Genomic DNA, 17,730 nt, shown 5'->3' with positions numbered 1-17,730 from the left:
TTTTTTAATTTTCTTGGAAGTCGTATTAATGTCAGTTTTTATGATTTCATTAATGAATATTAATTTTATATTTTAATTATATTACTTTAGTCAAATTCATCTGTATTAAAAAATATATGAGACATGTCATCTATAAACACTAAACAGCAGTAACTAAACTCAAATGGTACTGTCAAAAATCAAAATGTTAAATGTCTAACTTTTGCATATTAATTTCTTAAAACCTGTTTACTGATAAAAATTGTATTTAATGAATAATTGATTCAAGTGCTATATTCCAAAAATGGAAAATGTGTGTCCAGCCGCTAAGCAGTCGCTACTTTATTTTGCTCTATCTAGCATAATGTTTGTTATATCTTTTTTCTCGGCTAGCGTTTTAGGCTACACCTCTGAACTATGGGCGCTCACATACTGGGGACCGGCTCTTTATTTTTGCCTACTGAATTTTATTCTTCGCTACTTTTTAAAAGGCTTCACATACGAGGTACGATAATTGAATTACGATTACGAGCGATGAGAGTTAGTCAAATTATAACGTGATAAATAAATGTCATAAATCAATTCTTCCAAATGAAATACAGTCTTATGTCTGTATGTATTTTGGTAGATCAATCTTTAGTGTTGGTTTCCTTTTGTTTCTTATATATCTAATATTCTTACATATTTGTAAAATATTTCTAGGTAGCCACAAGGGCAGCATTGTTGGGGTCAGTGTTCGCGACAGGACTCTACTTTGCAACCTTTGATAACAGTTTCCACATATTTGGTCTCTATGCCATGGCAATCTCCATGTTCCACTTCTCTGAGTTTTTTACGGTCGCTCTCACCAATCCCCAGACCCTTACTGTTGATTCATTTATATTAAATCACAGCAGTCAGTACTGGATAGCTGCTGTGACGAGCTGGCTGGAGGCCGGTGTGGAATATTACTTCTTCCCAAGTAAGTGACACAATAGAAACTAACAGAATTAATAATCCACAATTTGGAAGAGTGATAGGAGACTTCTCAGTGTGAAATATTTACAAAATACTATAATTATTAAATATAAGTTATTAACTGATAATTATGACATTTTATATATAGTTCTGAAAATTTGCATTTCATAGTAAGATATTTAACCCGGTGATATTTCAGGTATGAAGTCATATTTCTGGTTGTCCCATATTGGAGTGGTGATGTGCATCGTAGGTGAGCTTTTTAGGAAGGTGGCTATGTTTACAGCCAAGACCAACTTTAACCATCATGTAAGTAGTTTGAAATGATAAGAAACTTCCATTGTATGAGTTTGATATTAATATATCCTAATGTTCAACATGACTGTGTAGTCAAAATAGTTGCATTGTGATAATAACAAGGAAAACATCAAATTCAACTGTTTTAATATGTTACTATTCAAATTTGGTCTAATTTGTAGGTCCAAACAGTAAAGAAGCCCGACCACCGGCTGGTGACCAACGGAGTTTACTCTCTGTGTCGTCACCCCAGCTATGTGGGTTGGTTCTACTGGTCTATAGGCACCCAGGTAAATGAGGAGAGCGGATATGACATTTAAGATATGAAACATATTTGATTGTAATGTAAATGTTTTCATAAAACCGTTATCAAGGCATTTTCTCCTCTAACTTCATGTTTAACCTGTCCTTAACCAGACTTTTGATATATAAAATGACTTCTGATTCTGTCAACAAAATTGCGATAATCATCTTATGTTTATGTTCAGCTGATGAGTCGATTGCTGGTAAAAGTTCAGAATATGGGCAGTTTGTGTGTGTGTCTTTAGATTATTTAAGGACCCTATATAGCTGTAAAGGAAATTCTCAGTAGAGAGATTATATGACATGCAGGAAACAAAGGCAGCTAAATATAAAGCGGCGAAATGTGTTGAGGCCTTGTTGGTAACAATTACTATGAAAACAAAATATGAGATGCCATTTTGATAGATAGCAGTTGAACTAGGCTCAATCATTCCTTCACACTGTCTCTATTTTAACGCTTCTATCACGTAGCTTCTGAGGTTCGAGAGCTTCAGGTTGTGTGTAATAAATTAGTTATGGTTCCAAACAGACATCCTTATTGTCTTTAAATAAATTTTCCATTACTTGGATGATTTTTAGCAAAGTTATAGTCACTTAATCCACCATCAAAACAAAATTTGCTCAAAGGATAGCCAGAATTTTGTGCAGAAGCTGATGATGACTGACAGAATAATTAAATTCTACCATGCTGACTAAAATCTTAGTTTTTTATGAATTTTTCAGATAATCCTTCTCAACCCAGTTTGTGTGGTCATCTATACGTTAGTGTCGTGGATGTTCTTCAATGAACGTATCTTTGCCGAGGAGATGTTCCTCATCTCGTTCTTTGGGAAGCAGTACTTGGAGTATCAGAAGAGAGTGAGCACGGGCCTGCCTTTTATTAAGGGGGTTGTGATGGACGGAGTCAGCTAGTGGTGGATTGAAATGGAGTGCTGGAGGATAAGGCAGATGATATCTGGCAAAAAATAACTTGTTTGAGTGATCGCTCGGCATTGGAGTGAAGTGAACTCTCGAAGTGAAGATTATAAGTGTAAAGTAGCATGTACTACTCACATATTTTCACCAATTGTATATTATATTTGTGTCCAAAAATATCTGAGTAGCAAATAATATTCAAAATTATACTTCCATAAAAAAAAATTATAAAGTTAGGATTGGTGTCTGTATTGAAACTAACTATATATTAAAGTAGCTGAACATTATAGAAAATGTCAAGTGGATGTTTCCATTAAATATGTTAAATAAATGATCCCGTCTCAATGTATTATTGGTAAAATAATTTTTGTCTTAATAATGCTATGTATCAAGTCGTTCTAGTCACTGACAGTCACTCTGTTATGTGTGTCTGTGTAACGTAAAACCAATGAGCATATATTCCTTGTACTTGTAGAAGAAAAAAATGTATTTGAATGTGACATGAGAATTGTTTTCATATAATAATTAATAAACAAATTATTATAGTGCTTAGTGTCTAGTGTGTAGTGTCTACCGGCTCCGTGTTAACTGGGTGTGGTAACACAGTTCAAGCTCTAGGCTCTGGAGGACTAGTAGTGTCTTTTATAAAACTATTTGTTTTATGTATTTTGCATTTTGATGTATGAATTAATGTACTAATAATAATTTTAATAAAACTTTGACTTCTTCAGAGGTTGTGATTGCCTTTTAAAATAAAATTATATCCGAGAATGTCGTTTGTCTATCACCCTGGTACAAGTTGAAAAATATTCATTGCGTTTAATCGTACTCGGAACAGAAATGTTGACATAACCTTGAAAAACGACGACTTCGACTCGGAAACACAACAGCTGAACGTATTAAATAGTTACTGTTATGGCGAGCGTTACGGTGTTCGTGTTCCTCTTAGACAACCTGCCCGGTAATAACGAGACGTGGATTACGCTACGATGTTGAATCTGTGATATATTTTAAAGTCGTATATATTTTTAGGATTTGAGAATATTCTAAATACGACGTTACAAAAAACGGCTGAAGCGAGTAACTTTGATGTGACGCTTTCTGAATGCGATCCCTTTTATGAAGATATTGTGTGGACCGACATCAGTAAAAATAATGTCGTTAACACTGACGGTGAAGTTAGATACGGCGATGCTCACGATGGAGAGCACGGTCACTACGTACAAGATATGAGAGTGCACAGAGATACCACAGACAGGGAAATAGGTGTACACAAGTCGAAAAACACATTTTTAGTGTCAATCTTTGAAACTGTATTGAATATAACGGCTCAGACTTGCGGCGGGAGCCTGCTCTCGCCGCGTTGGGTGATCACGGCCGCTACTTGCGTCGATTTACTCTCTCATTTATATAAAAAGTTAATCTAATCTATCTCTAATATATATAAATACTAAGAATCAAGTAAAAAATACTATTTCATGTTTATGGTGTCTCTTTATTTTCAGAAATTTGAATTTGTTTCAAACTCACTATTCTGTAATAGCGAACGCCAACGATCCTCTCACAGATGGCTCTGTTCACAACGTTACTGAAATATCATTAAATCCGATTTCTAACGAAATCCCTAGAATTAATAACACTTCTTCTTTCCATTCGATAAAAATTCCAAGTGTAGCTTTATTGAAAATAGAACCACCCGTTGAAGGGATTTTTATGGAAATTGTTTTGGAGAAGATAAGTTCTGGTATTGAAGTGGTTGTCTTTGGCTGGATTTTAAATAAGGTGATATGTTATATTTTTTATATTAATGTTATTACTAATGAATTCATAAGAATGAATATGTTTATAAACTAAAAATAATAAAAGACATTTGGATTCAGAGCACATTAATTAAAGCTATATCTATTTAATACTAGATAGAGCTAGTACTTCTTATATATATACATCGACAAAAGATGGCGCTGTAATAAAAATAGTTGTTAATTTTCAGGATCCTACTTCTGGTCAGGACACATTGAACGTGGCGACTTTTAAAGCCATCACTTTAGAATCGAATGTTTGTAAAGCCTATTATAGTTTTGTAGATGAATCTTCTTTAATCTGTTTATCTCCTCGAGGTGAAAATGAATTTAATATACGAATGGTAAAATATTGGTAGTGTTTATTTTTTTATAGTAAGAAGTATAGTCACCAGTGATACAAATATATATTTTATGTTTCAGATGAGTTCTGGCGGGCCGGTGGTGCTTTCGCTCGGAAATAAAATATTAATGGTGGCGATCGCTCAACTCGACTCGCACACAAACTTAGCAGCGTACTTACTGCATTCACATTATTCGTGGATAAAGGAAGTAATAAATAAAGATTAAACACAAATTATAATAGTGTCATACTGGTGAAGACGGAAATCTATTGTTTTGATATAATAAAATAAATTAATTTATTATTAATTTGGAAAAGTATATTAATAAAGTATAATTTTATTGTTTCATTTGACAATATGAAAGTGAATAATTGAAATAGAAAACTTTCTTTTAATGTTTTATTTTAAGCAGCATTTAACCTACGTCTTCTAATAGATCCATTCCTTAGTCAATAACTTTCAAAGATCTCATTACTTAGGTTAACATTAATATAACGCCTTTTACGAATTATTTCTTGGGTTGATAATTTTCAATTCTCCATTGTTACATAAATAAATTATATGTATTATTTACATATATTTATTACTTAAACATTTTTTTACAATTAATTTAACTTTAGCTGGTGACTATGTTTATACCCTCGCAAGTTGTAGACATTTATTATTAACTTTCTCCTCTTGATACATACATATTTAAATAATACATAAAAGTAGAGACCTTTAAAAATTGCTGTGCAAAAATTGATTTTATCAACTCCTGTCAAGTGATGCCATACATAAAGATTTTAATATCTGAACTGTCCAACTCATCCTAACAGCTGCCGGCGCGGAGTGTGCGTTTGATAACGTAATACGAAGTGAAATTACGTGACGTCAGACCGATGAAAGTGTTGTATCGCCTGAGCCGCGAGCCGCGAGCCGTCAGTGTCGTGTGGAGCGGCCGCGGGATGGCCGGTGTATGATGTCCTTCCGACGACTGCTCAGCGCGGTGCGGTCGGCCCGCGACGCGCTCACGAGGGGCGCGCCCATGGCCGACGGTTTGTTCAAGTCGCTCGTATCATTGGTGGTGATCCTCTGCATCGCCGTGTCGTCCCCGCAGTCGGCGTCCGCGAAGCCCTTCGCCTTCAGCTTCCCGGCGAGCTGGTCCCTGGCTGGGCTGGTGGGAGGTGTGGGCGCTCGCTCCGAGGACCACCGAAGAGAACCCGCGGGGGTGAAGCCCTACACCGAGCGGAGAGTCTCCAACGACACCCTCCGTATGATCTACTTCCACGACCAGACGGTGGCCGTGGTAGAGCTCGGCTTGGACAAGCTGCTCCTCAACTGCGAGCTCATCGAGACATAGTGAGTTCAGGATTGTATTCTCATTCTTAAGATTATTCTCATCGTCACTACGGTTTTCAAAAATATTGTAACATATTTCATTTACTTTATATTTAATACAAACGAAAGCATTAGTAGAAAAATACGAAAAAGCATTAGTAAACAAAAATAAATCGATTTATTTTTAACTTTAATTTCAGAAATACTTTTTCTAAGTGTGGACAGTAAAACTCTGAAAGTAATATTCAAAATATTGTCTCAAAATATATTTGTCATATAAAGTTTTATGAAATGGTTATAGCGAACAAAGACTGGAAAAACTCTAGGGCCATTCCGATATATTTTATTGCTAATTCAAAGTTGCGAGGAAAATGTTAATGCCATAAACTCGATTCAGTTTAAAATAAGATTGCAGCATTGTAATGTATCCACCTAAGTCACAACTCCACAAGGGGTGTATTTTGAAAAATAATATTATTTGCATTAATTCTGTAACAACATAGCTACTTGAGGTCCTTGCCCCGTCGTTTCTAATTCGTGCCGAAAATTATTATCAAAATATATTACACCAATTGATGTAATTGATAAGCAATCTAAGCCTTATATGCATAGTTTTAAGAGCGTGAATTTTGTACGAGAACACATATTAGTGAAGTTTGAGCATCTGTCGGTTCGCGAATAATATATAGCGGATGTTCGGATTAAGATTGACTGGAAACGACTAGAGAGACGACTGATCGCAGAGGTTGGTCATTTGTGATTCTCGTAATAAGCCTCCGCCATAAACAGTCCCACATGACAATAAGCTGACTGCTAGTTCGGTGAAAACTTACAGAGAAAGTAAACACTCATGGTGTGATGTTTGTCAAGTGTGTCAAAAAACTATTTAAGATTCCGCTAAGAACACGATGGAATACTAAAAATTGGACTTTGAATTTAAATTTTCTATAGAAATGAAACTTAAAGTATTAAATCATTTTATAGATGGCATAAACATATATTTTTTTAAATATTTAAAAGCACGCTTAACAGTTTCAGCGGTCAACACTGTTCTTTATAGACTGCACTTCATGTAGTCTGTGTTGTCTAGATCGCCGTCTACCCTCGCCTCATATAAACTGAAGAAAGTCCCAACCATCTTCCTTCATTTTTATATTAACCGTCAGTCGTTAGTTTTCTTTTAAATTAAGTATTCCTGTGCTACTAGTCAGGTACTTGACATTCCGACCTCTTTTCAACTACAGTCCTTTTTAAATAACTGACTAAGGAGATGATATCTAGACCTATAGATACGTTCCGTATAATCAAGACACGCTATCTATTACAAACTCCCAATTTTATGATTAAAAGATTAGTAGATCACTTTAAAAAGAAATTTCAAAATTTAAGATGATTCCCAATAAGAAATACCAATTTCTATAACTACAAAAATCACATATTTCTAAATTTGAACGCGCTCAGATTTAACTGAAGTGATGTAATGTTTTAAATATCTGTCATTCTTCCGTTATATTAACATATTAAGATGTCGTTATAGTTTATTTTGTTCGATTGAAAATAATATACGATACATTGAAACTCACGATAGCGGCCATTTTGTATTTTATTTTCGTAATGACATTAAAAATAACATTTTTATATATTTCAGGTGTAACTGAATACTTAAGTTATCCCTTATTTTTAAGAGATAACAAAACTTACAACGAATAAGTATGTTGTAGGTAAAATATGATTTAAAATAAATGATCTTAATGAACGCTGAAAAAATGCTGCAGTTCGTGTGAAAGACTACTTAAAAATACAATCTGTAAATAGACACTGAAGCCTGAAAAGAAGGCTTTGACAGAGAGACAAAGTTTGAGGGCGCCGGAAATGAATGCAAGTTGGCAAACAGTGACCCTTGAGCAGAGTATGGACTGTTTTATAGGTCAACTTTAACCGAATATCTTTAAGGTTTCTCATTGATAAATCTTTAAAAAAACCGATCGTATTAAATTGTCGATGAAACTAGTACTAAGAGCGCGTACAGCACCTACCACGAAGTGTTATTGAACTATTAATCCTTTTTTTAATAAAAGGAGGAAATATTTTTCGATTAATTTCCGTATTTAACGGTTTGTCTTCTTTAGTTTAGAAAATAAGCTTAACATTTACATTATTAAAACATTCAGAAAAAGTATTCTAAATTAGGCTGAGAGATATAACCTGACATATCTTTAAATCTTGATTATTATTTTTTAAACATTCGTTTATTTAAAGACCCTAATGCTAAAAAGATTTTCATATAAATTTAATATTTATGAACAGTTTCGCGACTGCTGCATACGGAAAATATGGATTTTAACAATCATTGTCTGTTGACTTAGACATTATAATATGTCAGTAATGGCTTTGCGTGTTTTATTTTACAGACTACTTTATTGTAATTATAACTTGCACTACCAAGTCATTTGATAGCTATGTTTAATATATGACGTAGACTATTGCATTCGATCAATATAATTACAAGCACTATAACTTTGTGATAACCGTCGCTTCAAAGAGTCTTTTAGTGACAGATTGATTAAGAAAAGAGGAGAGTTAAGATCATTACAAGGTAAAGGAAGGTTGACAGAAGTTTGCTAAGATTGTGAGGTAGAAGAATGTATTCAGGTTCGTACCTGTAGAGATATGGGTTCGCCAGAATAAGATAGAGGACAGGACGTGAAGATGATGGTGTAGGTGTCTGAGAACATGAGCTTATCGTGGTATCATCACACACGCCTCCGTCATCAATCCATTGTCGGAGGACTGTTGTTTCAACAAACGTTATTTATAATACAACCTATTGTGCCCTTCAGAGTTCTTAATAGTGATTGTTAAGTTTGTTATTGGTCAATAAATTACGTCATCCACATTCTTAAACTAATGATTTACTTTAAGATCTCTATAATCCGTCTCCAATGCTAATTAATTAATTCTTTGAAAATCTTTAATTGCCGCCGCTGCAAGGCACCTGTGCGAGCTCATAGTGTTATATAATTATAAAGAAGCTATGAATGCGATAAGTTTGTGTGTCTGAACGTTCGAGTCGTTATTCTCGTTAGTGGTGTGCTCGGTCGTCTATTGAACGGGGTCGGATGGCAGCACAATGCGTACAATAGCATCTCCAGTGACAACGCCGCGGTGATTGTTAGCGAATCATCAGCACACATCATGTTACATTCAAATTAGCTAATTTTGCGACATCTGAACGGACAACGCGCGCCAAATAAACACCGACTATATTTATGATGTAACAAAACATACATTGTCCCACATTGTCTAAACAGACGTAGGAAGCAAACCAAAAAATAAAAAAATATCTACTTGTGTTTGACTTTGACTTAAATCGTAAGTTATAAAACCAGATTTGTCAAAATTAACTTCTACACTTGATTATATTATAGTTATAATTTTATAGATTAATTATTTATTACATAACTATATTACACTTCTTGTGTGTTCATGAATTACAAAGAACATATTACGTTTGATGAAATAACCTGGAGCGTACTTCACACTGTATTGAGAATATTTATAGGTCGGTGAATTTATTAATCTCATTTAAGATTGGCGGTTATTTTATGTTATTTGAGTTTGTGGTTTCGACCATTGATGTTTAAAAACATTATTTCATATATCATTTGGCTGCTCTGTAATATAATCATTAAAATGTTTTTTTAGTCCAAGAGTAAACAATAAATTATGTTATGTAGTGAGTGAGAGCTGAACTAGACCTACCTACGACGATATTATTAAACACAAATTGATCAATGTCCCACGACAATGACAATAGACAATGTTCGGAGATTGTATGGTCGCTAACAAAACAGATGGATTGAAATTATTAGGTTGAACTCCACGAGACTACGAATTAACTTTGAAGGCTAAGTTGTTGTTTAAAACTACGAGACTGAAATATAAATGCGTTTTAAACATCACGCAAGATTTGCGAGGTCGTTTGTACTCAACAATTATGTTTTAGAAGACTTTACTAAGACGGCGCGTGTTAAGACAATCTCGACTGGAATGTGGAGACACACTACGTACTTATTAAAATTTATTAATCGAAAGTCCTGAATAGGTGTTCGAGTTGAATTTTGACTAACGATGAGTCTAAGCTGACTGAGAAAATACAGATAAATTAGCAAAGTTGTATTTTAACAATTAACGTGTGATGGATTTGAATGAAGACGTGAACATATATTATGTAGTATTATTGATCAGTCTCCGGCCCAAGCTGGCGGGGAAGCCTGGACTGATGCGTTACTGTCCGCACTTCACGGACTTCGGATATAACACGTGAGTCGCTGACACGTGAACCTGGCACACTACCTCCTGATATATTACAAAACTAATCGAATAAACATAAACAGTGAGCTTGGTTTTTAAACAGTTTTTGCAATATTTTGAACAATTAAGGAATTAATAAAAAGCTTCATTATAGGACCATAGAAGATATCATAACGTACGTGTAAGCGCGGGTAACTGTCAAAATTTTCTTCCGTTAACTGCCTGCATCGATGACCCTATTTTGAAGTCAGACGTTTCCTCACCTTTTCCTAGAACTCGTTCTAGAATTGTCTGAGGGTCAGATCTCCGGGGGACACGCGTCACTGATTCAATAATCGACAATTGCTGCTTCGGAATCTGCGACGGATCACTGACATGCGAGAGAGGGGCATAAATTATTTTACGGAACGTATATAGAAAGATTATGCTAGTATCCATATTATGAGGCGCATGATTAATAAAAAATTTCACCATCAATATCATATTTAATTTGACATATATATATTTTTTCTACAAAGCACTTCCTATATACCTCCCACGTACTTCAATTGGACGCTAACTAACATCATGTTTCACCATGGTGCTAGTGTCGTGTTAATTGAATATCTGCCGATAATCCGAGCGCAAGTTTAAGGTTTAATTGTTATTTCATCGTTGTCGCGCTCTTACATAAACCCGTTCATAAATTAGTCTCGTGTGTCTTACTGTCTGGAAACGTGACTCCCCTAACTTCAACCAACCACTCTGACACTTTATGCTGTGGTTGTTACTATTAAAAAACACTCGCCGTTCAATTATTAAGATTTTTACTTATGAATATATATCACTCTACTTATCACATATATATAGTCATTGTGTTACCATTATCAATCAATCTGGTATTATAATAATTGGTAATAATGTATTTGAATTATTAAAAATGTGTTGTGCTACCAATAGAAGTAACTGGAAAAGGAGATTAACCTATTAGTTAACCTATTATCCTAGTAGTTGAAGGTTAGACAATCACTTTAACTGAGACTAGTGAGTGGTGTTAGGGAAATAGGTAAAATAGTAGAATATACCTAGCTTTATGAGATCCTCTAAAATGTATTAAAAAAACAATAAATGTGAAATAAATAGAAGACATCGTAATTCAATAATATGCTTTATTTTTTACAGAACTTTTTCTTAAAAGTTAAATATATTTCTCTTTAACTTACAAAACATAATATCATAAAGAATCAAAGAAGAGCCTCAGCACGCCTCCGCCAGTGACTCTCGGTGTTGCAACATCCTTCCATCTAGCTCAAGGATTTATCAGCACTTTATGAGATATTAACAAAATATACACTTAATTATGTAACATTCACAACTTTAAGATTTCTAGGTATTTCAACATTTTATGTCATTTCACATTAGTTGTGAATTGTCACTGTCCAAAAAACCAGTCAATGTATGCTCTTAGTTGTCCTTTTTTATATTAAATCGATATTTTGTTAGTAATAATACTCAACAATAGGCGGTAGTCATCATTCAGCAGGTGTTAGTCATTCATGTCAACATCAATTAAATCCAACTCCAATGCAATCGATAGAAAATCGAATTCAACTGTTCAAGGTCGCCGAGACAATAAAATGTACTAAAAGTATATCGTTACTATGCGACTATGGGTAACTAATTGTTTTGTATACCGTTTTAATATATTAAAATATGAATACACATTGTGGGACAGTTTCAATAAATGCGGAAAGCCCGATACAGTCTTAATTAAATGTGTAGATTTTTTTGTAAATCTTTAAACGACATCGTCTCCTGAGTTCCGCCGGATGGCAGCCCTGTTGACTGAATGTGACACATTTGACAAGTCGCTGACAGTTTCTACCTAATAGAAGGGCCGCTAACAAAGTGCTGTCTACTTTCTAGTGGTCACAGCAATGTGAGACACATCGCCATTGTATTGACACAGATTGCTAATTAGTGGACAAGTCTAGAAATAGATATTGTCGATAAACATCAGTTATAATATTTAAGAACAGCTGTACTCAAGAACAGCTGAACGCATTGGTTGTTAATTGATGAAGACTGGAGAGGTAACTTGGAACCAGGAGACGGCAATATAATACTTATCATTCCGTTTGTTAAAAAAAGAAAAAAATATTGAATTAATAAATTCCAAGTCTTATTGTTTTCTGCCTCTTAGCCGGAACAGAGTTCGCTTGATCAGTAATAATTTTTAATATATAATAATAATTTTCAGTTCTATTTTTGAAACTGTCTCGGGCGAAGTCGGGGGCAAAAACTAGTCATATTTAAAAAACACTGTGACTGTGGCCATATATACTTTTTCAACATTTTGTTAGTGAATTATTTCTATTTGATTCGCATTATTTATGATTTTATCGATAGTAAGCTGTGGGTGGAAGAGAGATTTACGAGTATTAATAAAGTCGTTTAGAAAACATAATAATACCAGGTCCATGTCAGATTATGATCTGCCGTGTTCAAGAGTGTGCCGCGTCCGTGACTCGCCTCCTAACAGTATTGAACCCAGTGAACTACATAGTACGGAGTTATTGTAATTAGCACCAAAGACTTTCACGTCGACGTTCTGCTTCAATATATTAACGTATAACATATTTTAAATTTTATTATAAATAACAGAAATTGTCAAAAAAGCTTGCGAATAAATCTATTGTTTTGTTATATTCAACAGAGTTTACCGTGCTTACGTTAAGACACAAAAAATATTTTGTACTTCCAAAAATATGATCGGAACGAATATTCAATAAATCTCTACGCAGAATTTATACTTTTATTTTAGTGAATGATATTTCGCGTATTCAATTAGTTATCCATTAAATGAATAACTAGTAGTTTTCATCGGAAGTTACAGTCACGACCGACGGATCCCTCCGACCATGACAGTTCCGCTAGTACCCCTAAGAAATCCGCTATTATTTAACTGAACACTATAAATATCACATAAAAATGGCGTTAATAACAAATATGTATTGTTTAAGTGTCTTTTCTTGACTGAATCGAAAGGATTAATATATTTTTCCTCTATTACAAAAGCATTGGTTATGTCTATTCCTATTAATATAAATAGCGTGTATATAGTTTTATTCATTATATATTTCAATATATTTTATTCCGCTAACACTATCTTGATGTCTATGATATACATATTTTTCGTGGATCATTTTTACGTAACAGCCGTTACAACCTCGACCTACAACTTTCTCCGGATCCTTCTTCAAGAACTGGTTTGTTTAAATTGTACTCAAATCACAAATGTCTTATTTACAACACTACGTCAAAATCTTTTAACTGGGCTATTTATATGTGACTTTTTGTATTTTATTCATTAAAATAATTTATCCAAAAAAACAATAAAATTTCCAATTACGTCTGATATCAGCTTGATGTTACTATGTCATTTGTTCTTTGAGATTTGTATTTAAAATCTCTTCCAATTTTGTTTACATTTTTGTATAATATATGTGGTAACTGGTAATCAAATAAAATGTTTAATAAATTGATTGAAATATTAGATCTTTGAATAACTAAAAGAGAATATCTGGAATTATAATCTAAGAATTGCTATAAATAAACATTTTACTTGGCAGTAGGTGCCTACTCATTAGACAACACGTCAAGCGAACTTTTGTGAAATTGGAATAAAGTTTAAGGTTTTGTGTAACGTTTGATGTTTCGCGGCTTCTCCTGCAATATCATTAGGTACATTTCACCCTCGTTACTTCAAATAGAAACTTTTCCATATACCTTCTTACACTTTGTATAATTTTTTGAATTATTAGTGCCTAAGCTTTTATTAAAACCTAAGAAGGAAAACGTAAGGTTGACGCTACAATTTTCACATTAAAAGTATTCACAATTAGGTAGATTTACTAAAAAAGATCTCTATTATAAATTATTTTACAACTCCGTCACAAAATAATATATTGTTCATAATATTCGTCAAGAGACCTATTTACATTTTTTTTACTAAATAAAGACCTTCCGTGGTCTGCAGTTTTATGCGCATTACGGCAACGACAAAGACTATACTGACGGGATAGATTTCAATTAAATTAGGTTTCATTTATTCGATACTTGGCAATTATTCAAAATTAGTAGATAACTGACAGAGTTTTATTTAATTTTAAATAAAAATGTTCTAGTATTTTAAAAAGCGTAAATTTTTAGAAGGAGTGCATTCATAATATAGTGCTATCTGGCAGAAACGAATATATTATTAAACACACTATCTTCCTTCACTACTGCACGAGCAACATTTGGCTGTTCCCTCAATAAGTCTGATGTATGCGTTTTGTATCTTTAAAGACGTTGGTAAAGTCAAACCACGTGTCCAGGTCTATATTCTGTATTTTGCTAAGTTTGACTCGATTCACACCATCATTTCCTATCCTATTATATGGGACGATAGAACCTGTAATAAACTACACATGAGGTTTAGTGTCGCCACAGAACACAGTATTGTTAATCCATTACATGTTGTTGTAGTGATGAGGACGATACGAGCCGCCTCCTGCGCCAGTTGAGCAGCATCAACCGACCTCTGGCCATCAACTTCCCTCAGATGACCAAGTTAATGAGCCAGTGTCAGCAGGTACGCACTCCATAGAACATTACTGAACAATCTTGGCAAGCAACTGCCTCGCGAACTCCTGATTTCAATATTAATCTTAATTAAAGTCAAATCTTAAATCTTAACTGTTTGTCGTTTGTTATACCAGGGTGTGCTACACTATTTTAATTTATAACCTTTTGACTGTCTCAACTATAGTCCTTAGAGTGCAATATTTTATTGTAATAATATTAAAATTGACCACAATTCAATCGTTCGCGTTTCTGTCTTCGTAACATGCATATAATAAAAATAATTATATAATCTGCTAAATATAAAATAACTTCCGGGGCTTATTGAATAATTTCTTTGAAATATCTCTGTGACCTCAGGCCGATATCGACTGGCTATGCATAATTGAAAATATCAACCACACCGCCTCGTGACGGGGAAGCGGCGGGGTTTTGTCAATACTTTATTATCTGTAACCATTGTATATAGAACTGACAAAGAACAGAGATTACTTATTATTTTAAAATGATATTTTTGGTGGAATTTAACCGAAGTTCCCCTGGCACAGCCTTGACCCGGTTTCTTTTGTAAGTTAAAGAGCTGTGGTAAGCGAGTTGATTGTCCGAGATCTCTCAAGCACAGACGGCTGTCAGCCCCTACTTCAGACTTAGATTGATGAAAAATGTATCTCAGCATCCACATTATGACAAAAAGTGCTGAGTAGCTGAGATATACATCACTGTCATAATAAAAGAATACACGAATCGTTGTTATTCTGATCAATATTATTACGCACAAGCTAAAATATCATTCGGATCATGTAATAACTTTTGCTTTCTGTGACTATGATTACCTTTTACTGATGATATTAATCATAATGTTTCTCCTTCTAGTGAAGTTCATATCACCTATATTCTACCAATTTCCTGCTCGGCTACGGGATATCTTACATCAGTTATTACCAAATTGAGAATCTTATTTCCCCTGACCCGTGACAGCAGAACCTACGCTAATGTGACATTAATCATTCCGTCTGATATTCCCCGTGTCATCGTTACAAACAATATGAATTAAGATGTTGCAGATAAACGATTGCGCTGAAAATTATTTATAACACAAACATTGCGTGTTGTTTTGTTGGAACTAACCTCTGAAATTAGGAATTTGACTATTATCTTTAAATTATGACGATGTAGGTCAGCAGAGCAGTTATTATGTGGAAATATTATGCTCACTCATTATACAATATACAGTTCAGCGATCTGCATTAAAAATAATGACTAATGCATAGATTTGTAAAACCGATAAACAGTTGTGGTGTTGTATCGTTGACAAGAATGTTGTAGGACTTTTAGTGTAGGTATTTATAATCATTCATAGCCAAATAGCAATATACCTATTAATATAATAAGTAAAACTCTATATCATCTGTATGTGAAGGTCGACGGAGTGGAGGGGTCGGAGGGATGGGCGGCGTCCCGGCGTAGGGCGGACTGGCGAGAACGAGGAGCAGCGAGACTGCGGGCAGGCGGGCAACACGCGGGGCTGCTGGGAGGCAGTCCGCTGTCACTGCTGCAGGGGATCATACCCGGTAAGGAGACCTAGCGAGCGGATAACACCACTCCTCTCAGATGTTACTTAACAATAAATCAGTAAAGAGATCACGATTCATCTGAACTGGACGACTTTTCATGTTTTGTACAGGCACTAAATGGTGCGGGACGGGCGACATCGCGGCGGACTACCACGACCTGGGCTCCGACCGGCCCCTGGACCGCTGCTGCCGCACGCACGACCTGTGTCCCAGCAAGGTCCGCGCCTTCTCCACTCGCTACAACCTCACCAACAACTCCCTCTACAGCAAGTCGCACTGCACCTGCGACGACATGCTTTTCGAGTGTTTGAAGGCGACCAACACGTCCGCCTCTCACCTCATGGGGCACATCTATTTCAATATAGTCCAAGTGCCCTGCTTCGAGGACCTTCCCTCCGGCCGGCGGTTCAGAGAAGCGAAGCAAGGCTTCTGACGACATCTCTCGTCGGGTAATGGAACTAGTGTGAATCGGCGCCATCTGTTAGTCTACTCGAAACTAATCGCTGTATATTATTGCATTTAAACGTGTGTTTCATGAAGTAATTGTAAATAATAAAATGTAATTAATTTTTATAATACACGTTAAACCTGTGATATGACTGTGCCTTCAATTGTTCTTTGATGTATATTGCTTGGACGATGGCGCTATAACGAATTCACATTTCACGTTCTTCACGTTAGTCAAAGAGTATTTGTAATAGTAAATTAATTATTTATTTGTCCTAATTAAGATAATAATGATCATTTCACAAACATTTATGGTTTATATAATTTCAACCAAAACGAATTATACCTAATTCGATGTAGTTGTGACGAATACAATGTTTATTTTATGAGTTTGTGTATTTTTTTCCCTTTCGTGTCTTTTTTTAATTTTCGTTAAAATAATGATCAGGTCCGACACATGCAATTATTGGTTTAATTTGTAACAATTTCAGTTTTTATATCCAAGTTTTAATACTTTGAGTTACAACCTCGGACTATTTCAAGCCTGTTGCTTATAACGTAACGACAAAAAGTAGTTCAATTTTAATAATAAATACACAGAATCCCTTTTTAGCCTTCCCTGACGATCTCGCAATATTGACATGGAACCCAAACACTGTTAAATACTATTGGATGAAGTGGACAAATTCTTTGACTGTATAATAATACAAGATATACCTCATACGGTCCGGGGTTATCGTTAGGCGGTCAATGCGTTTTTACAGTAACGGAAAATGAACCATATAAATTTCTCGGTTGTAAGATTGATAATATAGACCGTTCTCCATCTTTAGAAAAAATAGTAGATAGCTTTTAACAAGGTAAATAACCAACCGA

The 17,730-nt window shown here is 34.7% G+C and overlaps 3 protein-coding genes across 4 annotated transcripts; all 3 read left to right on the top strand.

Annotated features, from left to right (window-relative positions):
• The first annotated feature begins 157 nt into the window (after positions 1–157).
• On the top strand, positions 158–3,222 carry LOC116770347 (protein-S-isoprenylcysteine O-methyltransferase). 2 transcript variants are annotated; one of them, XM_032661786.2, is made up of 5 exons: positions 163–484; positions 682–940; positions 1,136–1,245; positions 1,416–1,523; positions 2,260–3,222. In XM_032661786.2, exons 1-5 carry the CDS (start codon positions 284–286, stop codon positions 2,446–2,448), a joined length of 867 nt encoding a protein of 288 aa, XP_032517677.2. In that variant the 5' UTR covers positions 163–283; the 3' UTR covers positions 2,449–3,222. The 2 variants fall into 2 exon arrangements, with proteins under 2 accessions (XP_061383786.1, XP_032517677.2); XM_061527802.1 differs by lacking the exon at positions 1,416–1,523 and having other exon boundaries at positions 158–484.
• A 35-nt stretch (positions 3,223–3,257) lies between these two features.
• Positions 3,258–4,927, top strand: LOC116770443 (chymotrypsin-like protease CTRL-1). Its single transcript, XM_032661920.2, has 5 exons — positions 3,258–3,412; positions 3,484–3,868; positions 3,957–4,233; positions 4,442–4,594; positions 4,674–4,927. The coding sequence occupies exons 1-5, from the start codon at positions 3,367–3,369 to the stop codon at positions 4,818–4,820; spliced, it is 1,008 nt and encodes a 335-aa protein (XP_032517811.2). The 5' UTR covers positions 3,258–3,366; the 3' UTR covers positions 4,821–4,927.
• Positions 4,928–5,454: 527 nt separating this feature from the next.
• On the top strand, positions 5,455–17,243 carry LOC116770171 (uncharacterized). The gene is made up of 4 exons (XM_032661533.2): positions 5,455–5,935; positions 14,738–14,843; positions 16,254–16,404; positions 16,518–17,243. The coding sequence occupies exons 1-4, from the start codon at positions 5,553–5,555 to the stop codon at positions 16,838–16,840; spliced, it is 963 nt and encodes a 320-aa protein (XP_032517424.1). The 5' UTR covers positions 5,455–5,552; the 3' UTR covers positions 16,841–17,243.
• The last annotated feature ends 487 nt before the right edge of the window (positions 17,244–17,730 follow it).

This window comes from Danaus plexippus, assembly GCF_018135715.1.
Source record: "Danaus plexippus chromosome 13 unlocalized genomic scaffold, MEX_DaPlex mxdp_15, whole genome shotgun sequence".
In the NCBI taxonomy this organism is placed as follows: Eukaryota; Metazoa; Arthropoda; class Insecta; order Lepidoptera; family Nymphalidae; genus Danaus; species Danaus plexippus.
The sequence above is the reverse complement of the archived record's forward strand: the minus strand, read 5'-3'. Positions and strand labels throughout refer to the sequence as shown.